Source organism: Dipteris shenzhenensis, chromosome 11 (genome assembly GCF_047967505.1).
Source record: "Dipteris shenzhenensis isolate YYH24624 ecotype China chromosome 11, Dip_SZ_1.0, whole genome shotgun sequence".
Lineage (NCBI taxonomy): Eukaryota > Viridiplantae > Streptophyta > Polypodiopsida > Gleicheniales > Dipteridaceae > Dipteris > Dipteris shenzhenensis.
In genome coordinates, this window is record NC_141606.1 from 18,300,930 (window position 1) to 18,314,290 (window position 13,361).

General features: G+C 39.0%; 1 protein-coding gene across 1 annotated transcript; it reads left to right on the top strand.

Annotated features, from left to right (window-relative positions):
* Positions 1-2,370: 2,370 nt before the first annotated feature.
* On the top strand, positions 2,371-9,347 carry LOC147896708 (Protein kinase superfamily protein). Its single transcript, XM_087381921.1, has 11 exons — positions 2,371-2,586; positions 2,969-3,113; positions 3,241-3,383; positions 3,486-3,599; positions 3,841-4,029; positions 4,368-4,523; positions 4,742-5,007; positions 5,610-5,707; positions 8,459-8,637; positions 8,764-8,874; positions 8,982-9,347. The coding sequence occupies exons 1-11, from the start codon at positions 2,431-2,433 to the stop codon at positions 9,159-9,161; spliced, it is 1,737 nt and encodes a 578-aa protein (XP_087238047.1). The 5' UTR covers positions 2,371-2,430; the 3' UTR covers positions 9,162-9,347.
* Positions 9,348-13,361: the final 4,014 nt, after the last annotated feature.

Sequence of the window (13,361 nt, forward strand, 5' to 3'; positions counted from 1 at the left end):
TTTTGGGGACGATTATGAATACACACCTTGACATCTCCTTCAATGCATGTTCCTTTCACACTTGAAATTTAGGTGCTCTCTAATGAAGCGAAGGGGGTATCCTCTCTAATAGAGCCAAGAGGGTGATTCAAACTAGCAATGATTTCTCTCATGTTCACATGCCATGATTCTTGCCAAAATATTCATGCTCGTCAAGTCCCCTGTTGTGCAAACATAATGCTACATGCTCTTTTTCAATGTCAGCGGTGGTTAGCATAGGTAGAAGAACAACCCTTGAAAGCACCATAGCATCAAAGCGTCACCTTTCTCTCATTGACCTCTTTGAATGCCATGAAGGCTCTTGAAAGATGGTGGGGCATTGTGAGAGAGTTCTATTGCCATTGTCACCAATTTGGCCATAGTAGGCTTTCTTCAAACATACTCTTGTGATGTGGTTTCTTATTGGCGGCATAAAAGCCATAAATGTGGACTAAAAATTATCCCTTTAGTGCCCTTTTGCTGAAAGGTAAAAATTTTGCCACTCAATTTTGTAAAATGGTAAATTCCTACGAAAGGGCAATAGCATGGTGAATTGGTAGTCAAGGAGGGAGGGGAAGGGCCCAAAGAGTCCATTTTTTATTTGCAAGCGACCCACAATAGTTGAGAGTGATGATTGGGCCCTTCTACTACATTTTTTTGGGGGGTGACGAGACAAAGATTTGTGTAGATTGAAAGTGATTTTGCAACCGATTTAGAGATAGGTAACAAGAAGCATGCAATTGATAGACATGTAGAAGGGGAAAATTTTTGCTTTGTTTTGGAGAGCCTGCTTTTAGTGTAAGCCACAAACACCTACAAACATCTCAAGGAGCAAGGGATTTGTTGAAGGACACTCTTGACTGAGGGAAAGATGATGATTGGTGGATGTTGCAAGCCATTTTTACTGAGGTGAAAGGTAGACTTTACCAGATTTCTAGCCATGCGACATAAACACATGACAAGTCAGATTACATGTTTGATGGAGATAGGCTGTGTGACATTTACCATGGCCCACAATCACCCCTCAAATTACATTATGAAAGGGTATAGATTTTATGTGTTTTTCATCAAGATGAGTGTTTTTGAGAGAGTCCCTTTAGCGGTGCTTGAAAAAAACCTAAAGCCTGGATCTTAAAATTTCCCAAAAATCATATAAATACTGATATTTTCAAATAAAACATGTATATTATGTCCCTCAAAATTAAAAGGAAACTTGGGAATCTCAATTCGAATTTCTCACTTTCAGCTAGGAGAAATACCCCACAAACTGGTTTCTGTGAGCATTGTCCCTCGAGCTTGGGTGTGAACAAAGATAGAGTAGTCAAAAGGGGAGGGGTGTGAGGAGCGATGTGGTGTTGTGGAGCTCACTAAATCCTAAAATCCCACGTACACTTTTGTAAATTGGTCTGTCCCATGCTTGCGGGGTTGATTTCCATAGACATGAGTGTTTGAGAGAGTCCCCTTAGTTGTGGCATGACAAATTTATCAATAAAAGCCTAAGCATGATTGGATCTTAAAATTTCACAAAAATCATATAAATATAGGGATTTTCAAACAAGAGTGCACAAGTGCATGTGGGCATTACTCCTAGTATAATGGTAAAGTAAGCGCTTTTGGATGCAAAAGAGAAAGCAAATGATTTTTAAAACGCAATTTTTGTAGGATGATTTCCATTTGAAACTTAAAATTACATGTGGAAATTCACAATAGAGTTTCAATTGCAATCGCACTCCGTCCCTAGAGAGAGTGCCAATACCTTTGAGGAGGCAGTGTTGATAAAATGTGTGCATTATGTCCCTTAAAATTAAAGGCAACCTTGAATTTTGACTTGGATTCGTTTAATTCACTTGGGAAAAAACAAGGTGAATGATGTTTAATCATTCATAAGGCCTACCCAAGATTTAAAAAAGCAAACAAAAAGAAATCTACTAGAAATGGTGTGAAGGAAGGCTCCAAGGGGATGAGAGAGAGAGAGAGAGAGAGAGAGAGAGAGAGAGTCAACCACTTTAAAGTTTGCATTCAAGTCCAATAAAGAAGAGAAGCCACATAGAGCATATTATCCAATAGGAAAAATGCACTTTCCAAACAAGGTGAATGATATATATCTATCATTCATTAGGCCTACGTGGGGTGAGTGAAATGCTTAAGAGAGAGCATAAAATTGGAGGCATGAAAAGGAAAGAGTGTACAAAGAGCAGTAAATGCAAATGGTTCAAAAGTCAACAAGACGAATTTCATTGAGAGAGAGAGAGAGAGAGGGGGGGGGAGGCTAGAAAACAGTACAAAGCGGTTTCTGTGCGGGAGAATGGAATGGCAAATAATCTCCGAAAATGGGGAGTGACGTGGAGTTCATAAAACCCCGAAATCCTAAATACATACTTTGTCTCTGAATTCTTTCCATTTCCAATTCTGATGGCTGCTCAGGCTCCTGCTCTTGCTGCCGCCACAACACCAGCTCCCTCTTCCTCCATAGCTTTCCATCGCCCTGCTCGCCTCCAATCTTCTTCTCCTTCGTTGTCTTCTTCTTCTTCGTCCTCCTCCTCCTCCTCCTCCTCCTCCTCGGCTCTGGTAATTTCTGAAATTTCGCTCCTTCCTTCGCCCGATTCTTTTCCATCCATCGGCCCTCTCCACTATCGCGTTGCTCTTTCCGCCACTCTCCTCCTTCCTTTAGCCGTGCATCCCGACGTTTGCGCGCATTCCGTCTTCCATGCGGCCGCTAAATTGCGCACGCTCATCATTGCAAGTTCTCGTCCCGTTTGATACTTTACATATCAAGGCGATCATTTTGTTTATATATTTATATATGTTGCTGCTCTCGTGCATACATACCGTAATTCGGTAGAGGTATAAAACTCTGACTCCCGCTCTTCCGGCGTTCTAGCTTCATTGTCTCCCATATAAGATCGAGTTACCGGATTCTCATAACTTTCTTTTTTACTGGATTTGTCAGAATGGATTTCAACTCAGAAAAAAATGCTCGATACTGAAATGGACTTCGCCCAAGGCACCTTCCTCCAAATTTTTTGATGTGAGGGCCCGGTCAGCCTCAACCACCCCATCTTCATCCCAGATATTCGATGCAAAATACAGAGAAGGTTAGCTTGCACTTCTTCAGTTACATGCGTATTTCTTGCCCAAAGCGACGGTTTTTCTGGCCTGCGATAAGGCTAGCAGGATTGAATCTTTATTACGACTGATGATCTTTTTGGTGTCTGCGTATAGAGAGGCTCAAGAATTTATCTGGACTGATTGAGGATATCATTCGCACAACTGTCGATACTGGGCCTAGAGGTGCTGTTCGTTTTGCTCAAGGGATTGAAGCTGTGGTGGCCGTTGGCGGAGAATGGTTAATCGAACAGACGAGGGTATTGAAATTTGTATCTTTCTTCTCTTCAGAAAAAACGTTTCCTGCTAGGCATGCGAACATCATTGGGGATCAGTAGGTTATGTTTCCGGTCTTCCTGCAGAACCTGCAGACTCCAGGAGCTGTGGATTCTGGAGTACAGGTTGGCTTGCCAGGTCCATATCAGCTTCGTCGTTTGTTCGAGAGATTGGGAGCAACCTACGTCAAATTAGGTCAGGTGAGCCAATGAAAAGTACATAGGAAGGTGGGGAAATTTGCATGATGTGGGGTCTGACGGGTGATGTAAACTTTTAGGAACTTCTTAAGAACCTTTACTTTTTTCCCTACCTCCGAGTCCTGAACTATAGGCTTTGTCAACCTGGAATATTCCGAGTTGGATGTTTTCTTTCTCGGATGTAATACTATTTCGAATGCAAAGTGGTCTTACCATGGTCTTTTCTTTGTGTGCTGAGGGATAGTTTATTGCTTCGGCACCCTCCTTGTTTCCAGCAGAGTATGTGAAGGAGTTCCAAAGTTGTTTGGACAAGACACCAAGTGTACCGTTTGATCAAATCAGGGCAATCATTAAGGAAGACCTGGGCCGCCCATTGGAAGAAGTATACGAATATGTGGATCCTGTACCCATTGCTTCAGCTTCTATTGCTCAGGTAGAAATTGCTTCAAAGGAGTGTAGAGATTTCAGATAAATGGTCAATGCTTGATTACAAAAAAAAACTGGCTCCCAATAACTGACAAAAAAATTAGCTCCTGCAGAGAGCACTCTCTCTGAAATTTGTAATCTGAGTAAATCAGAGGTTATAACCATCATCTAGGAGTCTTGTTTCTCTCTCGTTTATTTATTATTGAAGATGTATTCATGATTTCGTTATGTGACTTTTGTAATGACATTTAAGTCTGGTACACATGGGCATTGAATGAAAGAATATCAGGTATGGTGGTCACAAATTGCATGCATACAGCTAAGGGTTTCATGTCTGGTATGCAGGTGCATGGAGCTAGGTTACGAGGGACCTTGCAGGAAGTGGTTGTCAAGGTTTTGAAACCAGGTGTATCTGATATATTAACGGCAGACCTCAACTTCCTTTACATTGCAGCGCGGGTTTTGGAGTTTCTAAATCCACAACTCAGCCGCACTTCTCTTGTAATTATTTACTCTTTTTTGCCCCTTTCTGCTTGAGGACACAGATCTGACTGCACATAAGCACTGGCATGGGTTGATGCGTGCTCATGTACATGGTGCGTACTTAAGTGCATATAGCACAGTGCGGGTGCACAGATACACATGATCTTTTAAGACTGAAAATTGATTATGCTATATGCAGCCTGACTTTGATTTCCATAGCTACTTGAATTTTTTAGGTTGGCATTGTGGGAGATATAAGGGCATCGATGCTCGAGGAAGTTGATTTACGAAAGGAAGCTATCAATATTGAATCGTTTCAGACGTACTTGGAAACTGCAGGACTGACAAGGCAGGCAAAATCCCCACATGTATACCGACATTGCAGCACGCAACGAGTTTTGACAATGGAAAGGTTATATGGTGTGCCACTCACTGATCTGGAATCTATCAGATCCTTGGTGACTAGCCCAGAGACAACCTTGATAACAGCACTTAATGTGTGGTGGGTGCCTCTTTCTTCCTCTCTGTGAGTGTGCATGCATGTGCTGGTGTGTGTATATGCACCTAATGTATGGCAGTGCTTTTTTTTTGGGGTAAGTAACTGTGCGTTGAAATTTTGGTTTTCTTTTGACACTGTCTCACTGCTGGATGTGGGCTTGCAGCTAATGTTTTGTGGGTCTCACTTTCGTGACTATCTGTTTGCTTCATGCTAACTCCTTGTACCATTTTACTGCTGGAATGGTGTTCTTAATCAGGAATTATACCTTAGAAGAATATCACATAATCACACCATCTCAAACTAAGCATGACTTTACTGGACTAGCAGTGCTTCCTTGGTTCAACATATGTGGGTCATCCAGCTTAGCAGAATGCTCATCAGAATGTCATCTGCTTCTCATTTTGCTTTTCTGAAAGACGCACTTAAAAGCCTGAATTTTTAGATTGGATATATTCTTGTGTTATGAAGCTCTATCAAATTGACTATTACAAATGCTTCAAGTTGAAGCAGAAAGAATGACTTCATTTATCAAGTGGAACTATAATTCAGGTAGGGGCTTTCTGCTGCTATGCTGTTGATTAATCTTACTTCGTTTTTTTTTTCAGGTTTGGTAGCCTCATAGCTTGTGAATCGTTTCACGCTGATGTACATGCTGGCAATTTGTTGGTGCTTCGAGATGGTCGTGTTGGATTCATTGACTTCGGTAATAATTTGGGAAGACTTCTTAATAGTCATCTTTCCTTTTCTTTCTTACGAAAAGGGGTCATTGAGTTTCTTTTCATTTTAGCTCTAGACCTTAGCTCAAATAAGTTATTTGAATATGCATGTGTTGTGTAATAGGGAAGTTGGACCATTTGGTATTCTACCAGAAATGCGTATATTCAAGTACTTTCTGTTTTGTTGGGAATGTGTCTTTGAGCTGTATGTAATCACCATCATTTTCTTTGTGAGGGACTGCTTTGGGTTCTTGCTCGACTTAAAATGCCATTATGTTTTAGGCCATGGAATCGAATGTGGCATTGTAGGGATCTTGCATTGAAAGGGATTGAATGACATAGCTTTTGCATGAGAGAACCCTGTTTGTGAAGGCAACTCTGAGGCGAGGGGGTTGGGCAATGATACTCTTGAGGAAAGCTTCCCTCTGTGTGGATAAACTATTCATGGCTAGATTGCAGTTCCCAGGCCTGCTAGATGAGGTGGAAATGGTCTTTTAAAAATGGCTGCAATTATTGTTACAATTTTAGTATGACCATTTCCAAAGAACGTGACCATGTTGAGGTCATATTTGGGATTTGTACAGTGTAATAGAAATTATGTAAAAGGTGCTTCTACGCTTATGTCAGAGATAGCACATGAGAAAGTACCTTCTGCATGGGTGAAGATCAACAGAGTTTAAATATGGGAAAAAATGTAGTGTTATTGGACTGACGTAAACGATCTTTAGAAGCCGTTTTTTCTACAAACTATGCAACATGAGCAATGTTAATTCAAGAGGGAAGGCCAATACGCTTTAAAGCAAGAAGCTTTCTCCCTCTGAGAAATTGGCCAGCTCATGACCATGAGTAATATGCCAATTATCTATGCTTTGAAAACATGGAACAATACTTAAAATATTTATGTAAATAACTAGACTTGCATGACTGCCAACACTAGATTTGATATCGAAGAGGGAAGGAAAATAAGTTTGCAGATGCATTGTCATATATGATGCATAATCTGGGTTTCACAGTCTTCCATAGTGCTCTAATGACCAAGGTGCAAGAAATTGAGAAGGTGGACAAAGCCAGCCTTTCGCCCAAGGCTGCCAAATGTAGACTGCAGAGGACTTGCATCTAAGAAGAGCAATGCAAGGTTGGGGAAGTAGCATATCAGTTGGGCTACCACCCAATATTAAGGACCCACAAATATGTTTCTTGTAATGTCATTGAAAGATTCAAAACCATAATTATGTCCAAGTCTTCTCCAAGCTGCCACCTACAGATGAAAAACACGCTTTACATTCTTGAGTATATCATGGGCTGCAGAGATCTGATCCTTTGTAACTCATTCTACATGTAGCATCTAATCACATGGAAGGACCTTACCTGAAGAAGAAATTTTTTGGGAGAGCATCCGCATCTTTTGGCAGGTTGATAGACACATCTTTCATGGCTTGATATCTTTGTTTTCGGCTGAGTCACAGCTCGTAATTTTGAGGGCAAAGTTATTTGGGAAGGGATGGCTGTAATAGAGGAGGCTTATAAGCTTTCTACTGGATGTAAGAGGGATAAAAAGTATTATGTGGGAAGGACCATATAACCTTTCACACACACCCACCTATCGCCACATTTTGATGTGACATCTCCATTCCTTTATCTACATCTCAGCTCTCTCCGGCTTCCTCACCTTCTGTATACTCCCTCAATGTCCCTACACTCTCTCATCCCCTTTCACCTTTCTCTTCTCTTCTCTTTGCTAACCTACCCCTAATTTACCTCTTGCCTATTTTCCCCCTTTTACATAAGGCAAGTGGTAGAAGCATACAGAGAGTCATTTCAGACACTCCTTTCCTTGAATTTAAAGCCTAATGTTTGTCTGTTGGTGGTTGCGTGGATAGCTTCCAATGTTTTTTGACTTCACTGTGGTGTGCTGGTCTGACCAGTGACTGTCCTGGATTCTTGTGCAAAGTAGCGAAACCTCCAAATGTATACCAGTACCTATGCCATGTGCACAAACTACTGTCAAGAGTGTTATCCCTTTGCCAACGCTCAACAATCTGAAGGCAGCACTCCACTCAAATCGCTCTCCACACAGCACTTTTAATAACTATTTCTGTGTTTCTCTTCATGTATTCTTCTCAGTCTCTCCAAGGATCTTTGTGCTGCTTGCTTTATTTGGCCATTCTGCAGATCTTGTGTCTATTGAATGTATCTCTACTAGTTGTTTCGTGCAAGTTTGGAATTTTGAGCAAAGATGCTCCTCTTTTTGGTACAACTTTCCACATACTCATGGGCCATGGCTCTTTGTGTATGGTATCTAATGTTCTGTCTCGTCTTTTATAAATGCTTCAACTGTATTACTGATGGTATCTTTAGTACATGTTAGTATCTCTTTTTTGGTTTATGTGCCAATTTCTGCTTCTAATTTACTATAATGGACCTTCCTCTAAAGTGCATAGACATCAGCATATGACTTTGGGTGTGCAATATTTCGGGCTTCTTGTCTGAGTTTCATGTTGGTTTCGATTGTACATGACTTTTAAATTATTAAGGAACAAATATTGGCAAGTGCACACTTATAAATGCTAGCCTTGTCAATGGGTGGAGGTTTGTGAGTGGGCTTTGTTCACACATTTACTCTGCACCTTGCTCTGTCTATATGCACTCAAGTGTTTAGTATGAGTTTCATCGAAGCCTATGGTGCCTCTGTAAATTTCTCATGCTTTATTTCATTGATTTGGATGGAGTGATTGCAGGCATTGTAGGCCGCATTTCGCCTGCTACATGGGCTGCTATTGAGACCTTTCTTTCTTCTGTTGGAAGTGGGCAGTATAATGCAATGGCAGCTGCCTTGATTCAAATGGGAGCAGCTGACGCCCTGGTTGACAGAACCAGTTTTGCAAAAGACCTAGAAAAGGTTTTTACAGCTGTTCAGGTATTCATTCTGATAAAGAGTTTGGAATGTGAACTTTAGGCTCTCCAGAAGCAGGATGCTAGGTCACCAAAATAGTAGTATTCTTTTCACGATGGTTATTTTACTAGCCGTCTTCAATATGGATAGGATTTGGAGTCAGAAATTATGATCACAACGTCCGGTGGGCCTCGGAGTGCTACTGTAGCTGCAACATTGGCTGTTGATGAGCAACAAATAAATGCTCTTTTCCTGGATGTGGTATGTATCATATAGCTGTAGCAGCATCTAGAATGGAAAATGTCATGCTGTATTTTTCCATGGCGTCTTAGTGTCTGAAGTAACATTGTGTTTCGTTGCTTGTGTAGATTCGTGTGAGCGACGCCTATGGCTTAAGGTTTCCTCGCGAGTTTGGTCTCCTTGTTAAGCAGTTGCTATATTTCGACCGTTACACGCGCCTGCTGGCACCCAACTTAAATGTTTTGGAGGATGAAAGAATATTGATTCAATCCAATCGTAAAGATAAATATAATAAATATGGATATTAAGGCAGTTTTTGCCTGTCTCTCACTTGCTATTATTTGGAGAGGTATGTAGATCTGCCTCCCTTTAGTGCCAGCACTAAGGCCATTTGCATGGTCTTTCTAGAGTTGCTGGTCTGTGTATACTTGTTAAGATTTGTATATGCATGAATGAGTGAATTGGAAATATTTGATGCTGTTACATATGTGTGTGCAAGGTATATACTTGCATGTCGTGTGCCAAGATAGAGGCTGCTTGTTTACTACCCTTTAACGTCTTCCTGTTAGTCAAATGAGTAGTCAATTCCAAAGTATTACAGAATTTGCTCAATTGAAATTCTCATGTGCATACAAGTACAATTAGATGCTGTCAACATATTAGCATGAGAGAGGAGTAGCATCCTTCAAATTATTGAACTCTCAAGGGTTAATTGATTGCTTGGTTAGCTTTACATAAGACACTGTGCGTTGGTAAAATAATAATGGCAAGGCTAGAATTGAAGGCAAATCCCTCTTCATGATACTTTTCCTTTTATATGCAGTTAAACTTCAAGTGGATTAGAATCACACTATTAATTTGCATCGGTTTATGCCCCCGAGTCTTCTCGTGATAGAGCTTTGATCTGGGCTAGTAAGCCCCCGAGCTCTTAATCTTGCAAGTATAATCCAACATAATAATAGAAAAATTGAGAGGTTCTCCCAAAATATCTACACAATCTTCCACAGCTTCTTAGCTAGAGCATAGAAAAAAAACCATTTGAAAGACATCTTACATTGAGTTCCTACAACTCTCACACATTTTATATGATTTCCCTATATTTAGACTTCTGGATTTAGTTGAGATAGCTTTGCATAGGGATCAACCACATAAAGACACAATTTCTTTGGAATATTTCGTTCCATATAAAGTTGAGCCTTCTCTACCTAATTAAATGATCATCAACTTCATCCACCTATGGTTTAGAACCCATTTGACTTTAGTAGAGTCTAGCTTTGGGGTGGGTATGGGAAACAAATAGCTCTTTTTCATAGATGAGGTGATTTCTTGCTTTCAAGAAACCTATCCACATGCATGCACCCGTATGCATGTGTGCATATGTGCGCACATATGCGCATGCGCAAAGGCACACATCCATACAATATCTGGAGTTGGACACCTGGATGTGAGAAATATGGGGAAACAACGACAAAGAGAGCCGGCGTGGCTTTCATATAGGTCGACTGAAGAAATCGTTGCTAAACGATTTTATAAAGATTTACTATAGGATTTATAATTTGAAAACAGTCACGAACAATGAAGTTGGTACAGTGTTGGCACGGGCATTTGCTGCATCTACTCATGGAGTAGATGTGGATTGGGATGACTTTGCCTAACATAGAGGCGTGAATCTGTGCTCGGCTAGCTTGGATAACACGTGTATCAAGCACGAACATGATGTAGGCACGTCTATAGCAAAATGGGAGCTTGTACGTTTACAGGATCAACGGAAGTTCAGCGTGGAGCAAGAAGGTGTACTGCATGAGTGGAAGGGTATAGTGTCAAAGGAGAATGCAAGATTGCATGCAGTAGCATTTAGTAGTATTCAACACTATTTAGCATTCAGTAGTACTATTTAGCTTTTAGTACTATTTAGCACTATCTAGCACTGCTAGTATTGTGTGTTTTAGTACTATTTAGCATTTAACACTATTTGGCATTTAGTAGTATTTGTCATTTAGTACTATTCAGCACTATTTAGCATCAAGTACTATTTAGCATTTAGGACGGTTCAACATTTAGTAATATTAACACTACCTATCATTTAGTACTATTCAACATTTAGTACTAAAAGCATAAGCATTTAGTACTATTTGGCACTATCTAGCAATGCTAGTACAGTTGTGTTTCAGCACTATCTAGCACTGCTAGTATTGTGTATTTAGTACTAAAAGGATAGCTAAAAAGACTAAATACTACTAAGCATTTAGTACTAGTTAGCATTTAGTACTATTTAGCAATATGTAGTACTACTAGTAATGTGTGTTTCAACACTATTTAACATTTAACACTCTCTGGCATTTAGTAGTATTTGGCATGTAGTACTATTCAACACTATTTAGCATTTAGTACTATTTAGCATTTAGGATTGTTCAACATTTATTGATATTAGCATCACCTAGCATGTAGTACTATATATCATTTAGTACTCAAAGGATAGCCTAAAAGGCTAAATACTACTAAGCATTTTGTACCATTTAGTACTATCTAGCATTTAGTACTATATAGTATTTAGTACTATTTAGTTTTAGAACTATAATTTAGTATATAGTACTATTCATCATTTAGTACTATTCAACATTCAGTACTATTTAGCATTTAATACTATTTATCATCTACTATTCAACACTCTAAGTTAGCAGTTAGTACTATTTAATATGTAGCATTTAGTACTATTTAGTAGTATCATTAGTATTTAGTAGTATTTAGCACTAGTTAGCACTTAGTACTATTTAGTATCAGTAGTATTTAGCAATATTTAGTACTATTTAGTATCAGTAGTATTTAGCACTAGTTAGCACTAGTTAGCACTAGTTAGCACTAGTTAGCACTAGTTAGCACTTAGTACTATTTAGTATTAGTAGTATTTAGTACGTTAGTTAGTGCTTAGTATTATGTAGCAGTATTAGGATTAGCATTAGTACTATTTAGTACTTAGCAGTATTAGTAGTATTTAGTACTATGTAGCAGTACTTAGCAGTATTAGTAGTATTTAGCACTATTAGTAGCACTTAGCACTTAGTACTCTTTAGTACCAATCACATCTGGACTCCAACACAACCAATGGAAATATGGCCCTTGATGGGTCTTCTTTAGGGGCAAGGGTTGTGTTGGAATATGTCCCTTGCTCCTAAAGGGGACCCCTTAAGGGCCATATTTCCTTCAAGTTTAAATACTACTATTTTTTTAAATTATTGTCTATCTTTAAATAATCTATTTGCCTTTTGAAATTAGTTTTAAATAATTGTTCTTTTCTTTACACAAATAAGTAAAGACACCGAAATACCATGTCCAAAAAAGTTAAAGACTGGTACAAAGCAAGCTGAATTTGTTGAAAATGAGAAATGCGAAACCCCTAACATTTCAAATGTTTTCATAGACACCAAGAAAGAACAACAAGTAGAGGGGCATGCCTCGTGTGGAAAAGAAGACAATGAACAACTATTCGATGAAAGTTGGTTGGAAGATGACAACTCCTTGGAGGATGTTGGGGATCAGGAATATGACGAGGATGAAATGTTGGACAAAGTAAAAAAGCAGCAGGCAGTGGCACAGGGGGACCTGAAAGTTGCAGAGGAGAGAGGTAGGACTATTTTTTTTTCCTATGTGGCCAAAAGAGTGTATTTATTTTTATAAGTTCCTATTTTATGGATGTGTCAATTTTACGAGCAAAAACCTATGAGCAGGTTTATCTGAGCGTGTTTTTCAAGAGATTTAAAAAAATGTATTTCTTTAGGAAATATGGCTTTTACACTTTTACTTTCACTAGAACTAGATCTCTTTATCATAAAAATATACAGACTAGTCACTCATTCATTTTTACACAACATAAATTTCTTATTTAGAGACATCCCTTTGTACCCCTGTTATTACCTTAAAAAAGTGTTGATTCCTTTAAGAAAGATCCCTCATAATCACTCTCAATGTAATAATACTATGCATAGATAATTACTTATTAACACATTTATATCATATGGCAATATCTTTTTAGTGTTTTTATAGCATAAATAACAAGATATTTATGGACATGTTTCTAAAGAAGTTTAAATTACTATAAATAAGTATTAACTTGGGCTTATATATCACTCTCATAAAATACATGTAATATTTAATACTATATATGCAAGATTTTCCAAAATATAACTCCATAGATGTGCTCAAAGGGGGTGTTCCAATCAATTTGAGTGGTTGAATGACTATATTTGGACATTGGATATGAAAGTTATGTCACTTTTAAAAGTGCTGTCCAAGGTAGTTTCGCCAGCGAAACTACCTTGGGAGACCTGCTTCAAAGGGGTTTCGCTAGCGAAACTACCTGGATGGCTTGCTTCAATGAGTTTTCTTTGAAGAAACCCTTTCATGAAGATAGGTTGAGAGAGGGTTTTCAATGTCACCCCCTATTAAGTAAAAGTTGTAAGAAGGATCATAAGGGAATTTTCATAGAGAAGTCTACTGTACATGTGGGTTTC